Source organism: Lissotriton vulgaris, chromosome 11 (assembly GCF_964263255.1).
Source record: "Lissotriton vulgaris chromosome 11, aLisVul1.2, whole genome shotgun sequence".
Taxonomy (NCBI): Eukaryota; Metazoa; Chordata; class Amphibia; order Caudata; family Salamandridae; genus Lissotriton; species Lissotriton vulgaris.
Window position 1 is genome coordinate 1,009,278,959 of NC_141699.1, and position 12,404 is coordinate 1,009,291,362.

Genomic DNA, 12,404 nt, shown 5'->3' on the forward strand with positions numbered 1-12,404 from the left:
CTTCCCTTGTCAAGGAAGGCCTTAGGAATTTCCCTGCCTCTAAACGATATGCAGATTTTGTCAAGTAGCATTTCCTGTTTTTTTTGTTCTTTTCTTCAGTTTTTCTTGCAGTCATGACCTGTGTGGGTGCATTTTGCTGTGTCGCAACTAATGAACCAGCTTTACCTACAACTGCCTGGACCTGCTTTCTTACACTTGCCTTACCTGGCCTGAAGTACTTATCCTGTCAGGAGCAGTGATTGTCTGCATGCACTGGATATTTGTGTTCTGAGCATTCTATATGCGGTTTGATGTGTTGATGTTCTTTAAAGGGCTGCATGTTGGCGCACCAATCAAGAATGATTGCATAATGGTAGCCTCCGGTCTTGTAATGAAATTAATCTTTCACCTAATACTATTGGCTTTGTGGGTGTATCCTTCTTGCACCCACTCGCATTAACCTGCACGAGGGACTGCTTTACAACTAAACCTATCTCTGTGCGCTGATGAAGGCACCCTCCAATGTGTCTTGTCTTGAATGTGCTAATGCTACATGTGTTCACATATTAAACCCAGACTTACTGACTTTGCCCTCGTTTGTCATTGTAAGACCCTCTAACATTGTACGAGGCCTTGACAGGCGACAGTTGTTTCCACTTGGTTGTCCCGCTTGTCTCTCCAGCGCATGTTTTGTGTATGGAAAGGAAATCACACACCCTGCCCATTCCTCCAGCAGAAAGGTACAACAAGCTGTCCATTCACGAGGCGAGGGCGAGGCTTTTCCATCCTGGGCGCGAGGCGGCTTCCCCCATCGCCTTTGAGCGGTCGATGCAAGGGTACGGCGGCTGGTCTTAACCCGAACTAGAGGGAACCCCAACAAAGAGGTCCCTTATGGACTTCAGGCATGCTTGTTAAATAGTTAATATAACTTGGCGTAAAATGCCTCCACTCCATAAAAGACTAGCTCTGTGACACGGGTCTTTTTATCCCAGTTCAACAAGGATCGTTGTTTCTTTCCTGAACCTGCTGCGGTATTGCCAAGTAAGTCTTCTGATTGTCTGCTGCCATCTACTGGCTATTAAAAGGTACTACTGTAGTTTGCAGTTCTTGTTTGTAGGCATAGCCCATTACGAGTGCGCAGAAAGATTAATGTCCTCACAAAACGGTATTTCACCTCCCATTTGTATTGTCCAATTATTACATTATTACCGCATTGTTTTCTGGGGACTAGTCCTCCAGCGTCTGAACTTGAGGACTGGTCCCCCGAAGAAAGTCATGGAATTACGTGTTGACATGAATACATTTAGTTAACGAACACAGATTTCCTCAACGTTATTTACATACCATAGCGACCTATTGAGGATTCACTCAGAATCACCTTGTAGTGCTCGGACCCAGTGTTACTGAGAGCACTGGCAATAAAGGGCCCTTGCAACCATATGTGGTAATTTCAGTGTTGCAAGTCAATTAATAATCACAGCCGTAGTGTATCCTAAAAAAGATGGCAGGGTATATATCGTGTACTGTTTGTTACTCCTCATGTCACTGACCCGATGTAGTGTTATTTGATTTCTTTGAAAACCATTGAGTTAAAACGTGTCCTATCGAATTAAGGCCCAAACAATATTTATTTTGTATTTCCTTCCTCTCTGGTCTCATTTCTTTTCTTCACCCCTGCCTCCTTTCTCCCTCATTCCTTTCCACTCTCGCTTCTCCCCTCCCTCCCATCCGTCCTTTCCCTCGCTCCCATTTCCTCTGTTTCCTACTCTCCCTTCCCTCACCTTTTTCCTTACAGACGTCAACTCAATAGATACGATGTCTTGATAACTTGGAAACTTGAGACTTCAAAGAGGTCCCTTGGGGAAGCTGATGTGAATGAGAACACGAAAAGTAGAAGGGTTGACTACTAGGTGGAGGGTGAGGAAGGCAGGGAAGAGGGATCCCAGCAGAGTGCATTTTGCAATGGAAGTATTTAGAAAAGTCGTTTGTAAACTGTCGTAAGAGTGTGGAGAGCAGCAAAAGGATTTTTTAGATGTTTCAAATGAGATCTCCGTGATCTGATAAATTCATGGCATCAAAGGTCCTTAGCAGCATTTAGTACAGACGCAATGATGCTATATTAGATCTCTCGAAGGCTATGGTAGTGTGCACCGTAGTTTGGTTTTGAGGAACTAGTTGGGACCATCATCCTGTTGCATAAATGTGCCGAAGGTAATGTGTACATATAGAGAAGTGCAAAATATGTTAAGGTGTATTAATTAGATGATTTTGTGGGGTGTGGTGAAAATGAGATTGTACACTCAATTAAGTTGAGCAGGAATATGGTTGGACTGTTTTTTCCCCAAGCTGATACGTTTTCGGTGATGCACAGGGATAGTTGACTGTCAAGTGGACTAGGGCATGGTTAGAAGTAAATAGATCAAAGAAACAGAGTTAAGTGTGTTGAAAAAACAGCATAGCATCTAGAGGGTTGCCATGTGTGTGCGTTGGGATGATATGGATGTTGGTGAGAGGCTTACGCGTATATGCATTTGGGTGGTGTGGGTATTGGTGAAGTAGTTACCGTGTGTGTGTATTTTTGTCTTTTGGGCATAGACAAGAGAAATACCATGTGTTGCTTTCAGGTGGCGTGTTTGCTGGCTAGAGAGAGTGAGCTGAAGATATTTCAGGGACGCTGGTATTTACGAAGTTTTTCCATATCCCCCCTCCCTTGAGAGTTATAATACATGGGTATGAGATGGTATAGTGCCTACAACCACAGACCTGGACGGACTGAGCATCTGCTGTATATGAACACACAGTGGCCGACACACAGACACTGGCTGGCTGACATCTGGGCACAAACACTGACTGATGGACACCAATACTGATACTTGACTGACTGACACGCACAGACATACCCTTTCTCTATTACTTACTTACTATTATGGTAGAATTTTACTGTAATGTTAGCATAATACCGTTTAAGTAATAAACAGATTTTAAACCTTTCTTCTTGCATCAGTAAACATGAAATATAATTTTTGGATCTATAGTTAAAGGTAACATATATGATAATATCTTCAAAACAAACATGAGAACAGCAGGCTTAAATGTTTCTTCCAAATTCCACTAAGTGCAATTGTAATTGTTCAATAGCTTGATAATTTTTGCACCATAGATTCAGCAGATTTCAAATCCAATTAAACACAAAGAATACGGTGATGCACGGTCAAGGTCGTAAAGCACTCATTAGAAATACGATTAATAGTCACTTACAGTGTTCCTGGAAATCAAATACGTTGCCTACAAAGAGGAGGTTGAGATAAAGGATTCTAGAGCATACCACCCAAATCATATGCTACCTAATAAAACAGTGCAAAACGTTTTGCTGCATACAACAAAAGTGGGTGCTGCAACTGTACTGTACTAAGTGGTGAGGATAGCTAATTTAATTTGAGATATTGTGGAAAGAAATTGATTTTAGAACTCTTCTTTTGCACCCAGAGAATCTAGAGATACATTATAATAAATAATTTAGTTCTATTGTATAATATGGATATTACAATTGTTTTGTTGATGGACTGATTTTATGATGAGGTGCATGGATTTTTTTGTACACTTCTCAAACTGAGAAACAAGCATATACAAGAGATAGTAGACAAAAATATTTGATCATGGGGAAGGACTAGGAAACCAATATGGTAGTGCTAATAAAAGAATTGAGAATGCATGTGTTTTCCCACCTTCATATCTACAGTTCATTGTCCAGGCGCTTAGGGTTTTTAGGACCTATAGGTTTTGGTACTCCGTGTTTGCAAAGATAAGACTCAGAAGCTGATTCCCATGTTGTTCACCTGCCGGTGCCTGTTGACGTCGCCTTCCAGTTCTTTCCTCCTGGTCAGTGTGCTAAATACTTAAAAGCATTACCTTTATTATCGTAAGGCTGGGCAATGTATTTTTTGTTTTTGTAGTTCCTGATAAATTACCACTTGTACGCATCTCTAGGTTTAGATTCGGAAGACTGTAAATAACACAATTTCTAAATCCTCTTTTCCATCTAGATTTTCTCGTTTATAAATTGGAAGCACAAGAAACACTAAATAAGGGAAGGGTAAGTCATCAATCTTTTTAATCATTTAGAATTAATGGAATCCTGGAAGTCTTAAGACAGGTGTGTGTTTGATTGCTCCTTTTTGCGACTGGAGAAGTGTGGCTCAATGTGGAGAAGTGTGGCTCAATGATTGGAGCGGCAGACCCTGATGCAGAGGTCTAGACCGGGACCAGGGTTCAATTCCCCGCCTTGGCGGGTCTTGGGCTCAAAAATTCCACGGACCTGATAATCTCACCTCGGTGCCTATTCCAATCATGGAGTCCCACTCTGCAACTCTGGGCAATAGCTTGCTTAATCTCCACAACGGCCCCCACAACGCTAAGGATGCCTGGCCTCCACCTTGGGGGTGCCCAGGAGTGGACGCCTCACAGGGAAAGCCAGGATGGGGTCCACAGCGGTATTCGTACAAGCGCCTTGAGACCCTTGCGGGTGAGTAGTGCGCTTTACAAGTATCAATTTTACAATTTAAAGTATTTGGAAATGTTGACTGATGTCAGTTGCCTCTAGATGGGACACATGAAGCTGTAGAGGGGAGGTTGTGCTCCTGAAATTTTTGCTCGTTTAAGTCCAAAGCAGTGCCTAAGCGTATGAAACGATGTTTCCAAGTGGAGCCTGTGGGCAAGTGCAGCAGTTGAGGGGATGGGCGAGTTCTGAAAAGGGTGAATGGGCAGGGAAAGACTGTGGGTTGAACAAGGTCAGACGTGCGAGCAGATGGCTGGCCAGAGGGCTGTTGAAATCTTAGATCACTGTGGGAGTGTTTAGAAGAGATTGTGCGCAAGCTTCTGCAGAGTTGATGGCTGCCTTTGGGTCTGGAGCAGATTCGTGTCTGGAGCAGGAAGATTTGCTTTGGCTCACATCAAGGTAATAAACTGGGAGGGATGGGTGCAGGACAGTGCAGTGTGCCTTTTGCCTAAATTTATTGCATTGTGGGGCTTTATGTAAATAATCTGGATTATTCACTCTGAAGTTTGAGATTGGAGGTATGAAAGTTTACTGACACAGTTGTTCTAGCATCTGAAACAGCCAGTGATGGGTAGATTGGCAGAGGGTCGAGAGACTGAAGATTACAAGAGGGTTTAAGAAATTTACCAGGAGGATGTTTTTGGTGGAATTATCAGGTACTGGCGAGTTCAGGGATGGGCGAGTTAGAAGAAGGTCCTGTGCCCTAACATTGGCATCAAGATGGCAGTTACACAGACAGAGAAGTGAGTTAATAAAAGCAGTGACCTTCAGACCTAGGCCCTGCTCTTCAACTCCCTAAATAGGGCCCTGGGTTTACTAATGGGGGGGGGGGGGGGGGGGACAATGCAAGAGTAATACTTAGATTTCTACAACCAGACCAGCTTGGCCTGCAGTCTAACTACTTTTAGCACACCAGTCAAAAATAAGGTAACATATCTGTACTGACATTTGTACTTGGTCACATTGAGCAACCATATTGTAGTAAAAAAGATTTAGTTAATGTTAGGACATTGGAAAGCGTAATTGTCTCTTTACTCAGGTCAATAAATTATACGCTATCAGTGTGCAACAATGACTGCACATTTGCAAAAACAGTGCACAGTCTGACGTGCGTGCTCTAACTCATGGATTTAGTGGAACACTGCTAAAAACACAATATAAAACTGCAAGGCCACCCTCTGCTCTATTCCTGTGTGAAAATGGCCTCCTGATCCTAGAAGGTCCCCAAGAGGATGTGTGTAATCAACCTGTCCACCCACTAGTGGGGATTTGAAAGCATCCTACTGCTGGGAAACCTTCCAGTGTTTCTGATGGGATGGCATCCTTGGTTCCTGCCATGCTTTCTATTAACCCCTTCTGTGCTGCGCGAATTCTGCTGCGGTGCTGAAGGTTTTAAAGAACAAATGGAACCATGACGGAACGGTTCCGTCATAAGCACAGGCCAACCGACGCTCATGACGGAACTGTTCCGTCATGAGCATGGAAGGGGTTAACTAGATAATGGGGATGATGATGATGACGCTGTACTTGCTCGTATATAGTCATGAACACAGCTGGAAACAACCGGTAATTTTTGTGCTAAGAATGGAATCGTCACTACTGTTTACTTGCCCCGGACAATACATTGTTGGCAGAACCTTAGCCATCCCTACTCCAAGCACTGCAATACTACAAGTGCCTTCACTATATTGGTGTAATATATGGATCCCATTGCTCATGGGTGCAAACCTGCCAACTCACACGGTTTCACTCTGTGTCGCACAGTATTGACTCCCTTCTCACAGGCACACTGTGAGCAGTCGAGGCAAAGTGAAGTCTGATGTAGGCTTACCGGTTACCCCATGCTGCTTGCCGTGATTTATATGGAAAACATGAGGATCGTGAGAGCAAAAACCATCTGTAGTAGGAAAGAAATTGAGCAACCAGAATCACATAGGTAAATTCTTACAGATCTTATGCAGCATTTACGACGCATCTAATGTTTTGGTGGTGAACATGTTTTACCTGCATCAAGTATGTGGAACGATTGAAATAAGTAAAGCTAGACCAGGAAAGAGTGAGTGCAGATGCCTTTAGTTAATGTTAATGTTAATGCTGAGAACATTGTGCTGCTCTGTAATTACAACTGAAAGTCGTGGTTGATGTCTGGGGAGAAATTTAGACTTGACCCAATACCCATAACATACAAAGCAGGCCTCAGCAAGCCATGTCACGGCTATACATGCACCTGTCTCCTGATAATTCTAATTAACCTAAGGCCAATGTGCTTGAGTATTTTAAGTATGTTAAGGCCAACAAGGGCGCCCAGACGAGTCAGCACAGGACCTCGGGGAACATAATTATACAAAACAGTGGTCCCATGCAAAAGGATTTCATCAAAACAATAAATATATATTACTTTTGACATGTCCAGCCGGACAGAGGTCCCAATTTTTACTTGATGAAGAAAAAAGAAAAAATAATTCCTTCAACAAATCAACGTAGTGGGGCACAAGCCTGTACCCAAGCACATACAGATTAGTACTGTGAGGAACCAGAGAACAGAACAGGGCTTTTAGGGAAAAGCTGCAGATTTTCTGTAATTTCAGATGAGACAGAAAATTCAAAAGGCACCTTTACAAAAACATACAATTGGTATACGTTCCGTATAGGGTGCGCATAAAGGTCGACGGCGTTTCGATCCCACTATTTAATCATGGGGATCATCATCAGGACATTGATTAATGCCTAAGAAATATAAGCCTCTATTGCCTAGGAGAATGGGGGGGGGAAGGGAAACAGAGCAATTATTTTACAAAAACACACAGATAAGAGTAAAATTACAATCTTGTGGTGCATGGAGGAGCTGTGGTGTCCGTGTTGGCGGTTGATCAGAGCGTGGTTCAGGTACCTTGCTTATCACGATGAGGGTGCAATGGCGTACTTGGGTAAGTCAAGCGGTACACCTTACTGAGATACGTGCGGTGGGCAATTTGTGTTGAGCGGGGTGTAATAAAGTGATGGCGTGAGCTGCAATGTCGGCGATAAATAAATGGTCGTGTTAACGAGGGCATTTATAACCGAGGTATTGTAGTGCCTCGAGATGGATGTCGGAGTGAACAAATTAGAAAGATATCATAACTGATTTGCCAGCTGGAAAAATAACCGCACTGAGTGCAAGCGTGAATTCTTGTGAACTAATTTTACATTCGGACCGCGCGCCTTTTAAACCCAATGGCATGACACTTTCAGTCACTGCTCCGGTAACCACAATTAATCAACCCGGCACGCGCCACTTCCCAATACTGTCACATCCCCCTGAATCAATCCTTAGTTCACAAGAATTCACGCTTGCACTCAGTGCGGTTATTTCTCTGGCTGGCAAATCCGTTATGCGCCGTATTATCACGATTGATCACTATAGTCCGTTATCTATTTTCACTGCGCCGTTACTAGATTCTATCACTCGGAATAACTGATATCTTTCTAATTTGTTCACTCCGACATCCATCTTGAGGCACTACAATACCTCGGTTATAAATGCCCTCGGTAACACGACCATTTATTTATCGCCGACATTGCAGCTCACGCCATCACTTTACTACACCCCGCTCAACACAAATTGCCCACTGCACGTATCTCAGTAAGGTGTACCACTTAACTTACCCAAGTACGCTATTGCACCCTCATCGTGATAAGCAAGGTACCTGAACAACGCTCCGGTCACCCGCCAACACAGACACCACAGCTCCACCATGCCCAACAAGATTCTAAGTTGACTCTTATCTGTGTGTTTTTGTAAAATAATTGCTCTGTTTCCCTTCCCCCCCCCCCTTCTCCTAGGCAATAGAGGCTTATATTTCTTGTTGAAGGAATTATTTTTTCTTTTTTCTTCATTAAGTAAAAATTGTGACCTCTGTCCGGCTGGATATGTCAAATGTAATATAGAATTGATTGTGTCTATATTTATTGTTTTGATGAAATCCTTTTGCATGGGGCCACTGTTTTGTATAAAGGAGTAGTTTAAGTGCCATACAAGTAGTGTTATTCAGTATTTGTATGTTCCAGTTTTTATGGTCTTATTAAGCTTCTTTGTATATCTTTGTTTGAAAAGGTCCCTACAATTGCATACCCATAGTATTAAAGCACTCAAAGTGGCTTTGGGGAAAAAGTGTTAAACAACAAGTAGCCTTGAAGTGTTATTCGACTAATTTGATACATATGTGTACATTACATTTCCATGCCTTATTTAATGTGACCTGCTTTGCAAAAGTAGCACTTCTTGAGTAATATCCCACTCAAGGTAATAGTTCTAGCAGAAACTGGAAATTGGTTCATATCTTGTGTAACTACTTCATGGGTTCAGAATACATGGTGGACAATGTTCTTGTTCATGTTTCCAGTAAGGTCCTGTCCCTTATTTTTCTGAATGTTTACGGTTTGTTATTAAATTAGAAAAAGCAACCTGGAAGATTCTGCTGGATAAGAAACCTATTAATGTCAATTGTAGCTTCTACTAATAAGAGAGTCAATGCAGTGCTTAATGTCAAGGCCAAGGATTCTGATCTTGCAGTAGTAGACAATGCTGATGTAGATTTGATCCATTCGAACGTGCCTTTAGTGCATAGTCCACGGGCTTCCTTGCCCTTCCCAAGTATCAAAAGACTAACTAGTTCATTGTTTGGATGTATTACCTGCTACAGGATAACTTAACATGCAAACTAGTTTCTATAGACCCTTCCCATGCCCTTTATTACTTGGAAATTATATATTATAAACTTTTCATAGTAAAGCTACCAGTGTTGTAACAGTGTTTTTCACCAAAGTTTATATCTATTTTTTTTTTATATTTTAGCAAGATTCCAACAACAGATACAGCGCACTCAGTGCACAACACCAAATGTTAAAGGTGGGTACTTTGAGACCTTTCTAAGAATATTTCTGTACAGTCATCAAAAATATATTGGCAAGTTGTAAAAATAAAACTATCTAAAAAACAATTCTGTGGCAAACACTACAATAATCCAGCTGTTTACCTTTTGGGGGGGGGGGGGGGGGGGGGGTTGAAAGACAATCATAGTCTCGGATTCTTTTGCAGTTGCAGATCAAGGGAATGATGTAGGAGTAGAAATAATATCTAAACAAAACTAAAAGCCCTCTCTAAAATCAGGCTTATTTAAGTCCATAACATCAACATATTGGATGCTGACCAGGCTTCATGAAGTCTGTTTCAGTAGTGATGCAAATAAAGATACATTAAATAGTACTTTTTATTTTCAAAAGCATTCTCGAAAGCCAAGGGGATGGATGCAACTAAAATTCCATGTATGGAGTTTTGCACTTCAGTGGAAAAATTTAACATAGGGCCTCATTTCCGCCCGATACAGTCTTGTATTCGGGAACCAACCGACTCGCAGTCGGTGGTTATGTGCGACCGATTACGATGCAACCGAGCACTGTTCGGTCGGAGTCCCATTGTTCCCTATGGGAGCCTGTGTTCCAACCGACAATACAGGCTGCTTTGGGGAAATGGGTGTGTGTGGGTGTGTGTGTGGGTGTGGGGGTGGGGGTGGGGGTGTGGGTGTGGGTGTGGGTGTGTGGGTGTGTGTGTGTGTGTGTGTGTGTGTGTGTGTCCCTGTGTGTGTGTCCCTGTGTGTGTGACCCTGTGTGTGTGTGTGTGTGTGTGTGTGTGTGTGTGTGTGTGACCCTGTGTGTGTGTGTGTGTGTGTGTGTGTGTGACCCTGTGTGTGTGTGTGTGTGTGTGTGTGTGACCCTGTAGCAGGCACCCCACGGTGCCAGCCACACAGTGCAGGATTTTACAGGGGGGGGGCCCTTAGGTACCCCCTCTGCCCCCAACCGGAGGCCTCAGGATGAAGGGGGCCCTGTAAACACTGGAGAAGACATTGAAGAATGTTGGAAAACAAAGTGCTCTAGTGCAGCAGCTATTTCAAACAATTTCAATTCTCAAGTTCCTCTATTAAAGACAGAGTGCCTCTAGGTTTCTCAGTTTTGATACATTACACATAAGACAATAACGTATAGATGTAACTTCTAAAACGGTATAGCTTTAACAGAGTAAATGGTACATAAAGCGCCTCAGTGGTATATCAAGCCATTCATGTAGTCCATGATCAACAATTCAATGGGCAATAAGAACGAAGTTAATCAGTTCAGTTCAACAGTTTTTCAATCATGATAAACCATTTGATAGAGGTCAGATGCTCAGAAGAAAAAATCCCCAGCACACAATAGTATTGTAACAGAATTATCAAAGTGCAAAGTGTACGCACAAATTAACACAGATAAGTAAGTTCTTGTTCGTTTTTTTCTTTTATTCCTCGGATCTTCCAACAGCCGACGTGTTTTTTTGCGAACATGGGAATTAGCCCTGCGACTTTATCAAGGCTTTCTTCTCTGTAGGTCTAATCGTTCTCTGTGGTGATAATTCCAACCCACAGTGGGGTCTTGTTATCAAAGGCGTACACTATCGCAGTCTATATGTCTCCCAAGACTTCTGGTTCGTCTTTAGACTTGTTATCCGTAGTCATTGGTCTACTGACGTCTTTCCTAGTGTACGTCCGTACCTGGTAAGAGCCCCTACTCACCGTGCATATGCCTCCTCAAAGATTTTGGTCCTGTTCATTTTATCAAACAATTTTTGAGATGTAAGGACATTAGTTGTGTTCTAACACTGCAAGATTAATGAGCGGTCCACCGCTTGGGCTATCGAGATGAAATATTGAGTGCTTATTTTTTCCTACTCGCCAGATGCGATGAGCAAAATCAAACCAACATGGGCTGTGGCGGAATTATAGCTTGGAACTTTTATTAATTTCAGAAAAAACCTCACTCCAAAGCTGATATAGTCTGGGACCTTTAAAAAATATGTACCCAGTCTGCTTTAATGCTTACCTTCGATTAAAAACGTTAATTAGGGTCAGATGGAAACGTCCTATGCAACAAAAAATATGCTAACCACCTTGATAAAATTACATTATTTTTATTCTTAAACCCACAGAGATATTGGCACTCACCAATAGTCAGCCTTCTGTTGGTATTTAGATACATTTTCTCAAAGATTTCAGGTTTTACTGTTTGATTGGAGTATTTTTGAAAAAGACGAGAGTTTTTCACTAAAAAGATGAATTAACACATCTGTTTCTTCCTTCATTACCTGATAATTAATTTTTTTTTAAAAAAACAATATTTACCTGAAATTAAACTGTAAAATCAAGTTCAAACCTTTGTAAAAGTCACCAGATTTATTACATTTTTTGGCCTTTCATGATTGTAATGTTGCTTTTAATAAAACCAGCCCCCAATGTTCACAATCTTGCAGTCTAGTAAATGTAGGAGAGTAGGATCTGCCTACTATGGTTACCCCCACTTTTTGCTGTGTTTCACTGATTTATCGACTGTACTCTGGCTGGGGCCCTGCTAACCTGGACCCCAGCCTTGCGGTTTCCTCTCTAAACTGCTTGCATGTACATTAGGTACACTCCAGATTGGTCACTGGGTTACCCTTGTGAGTCCCTAGTATATGGTACCTTAGGTACCAAGGGCATAGATACCCCAGAGGCCTACCAGGGGCTGAAGCATCTATTATGCCACCCCTGGGAAGCCTTCCAAAACGGCACCAAAGGCCTGCTCTTGCAACCTGGGTAAGGTGGTGTAAGCACCCCTTACTAAGATGTAGTATACCTATATATACAGATGCATATAAACCTATAAGTCACTCCTATGGCATGCCTTGACAATCCTGAAGGCAGAGTGCTTGGTTTAGGGTGAGAGGGTGCCCACACATGATGTGAGCCCCTCTGCAGCTTTCGGAATCCATGCCTTATAGCAGTTCTGTGATACAGCCATACCATATAGTCTTAAGTGCATTATA

The 12,404-nt window shown here is 42.4% G+C and overlaps 1 protein-coding gene across 2 annotated transcripts in view; it reads left to right on the forward strand.

Annotated features, from left to right (window-relative positions):
- GOLIM4 (golgi integral membrane protein 4) overlaps positions 1-12,404 on the forward strand; it is a 259,785-nt gene that overhangs the window by 131,379 nt on the left and 116,002 nt on the right. For both annotated transcript variants that reach the window (XM_086944326.1, XM_086944327.1), the window contains exons 3-4: positions 4,023-4,072; positions 9,369-9,422. In XM_086944326.1, coding sequence (XP_086800452.1) covers positions 4,023-4,072; positions 9,369-9,422 — 104 coding nt within the window. The remainder of the gene's footprint in view (positions 1-4,022; positions 4,073-9,368; positions 9,423-12,404) is intronic.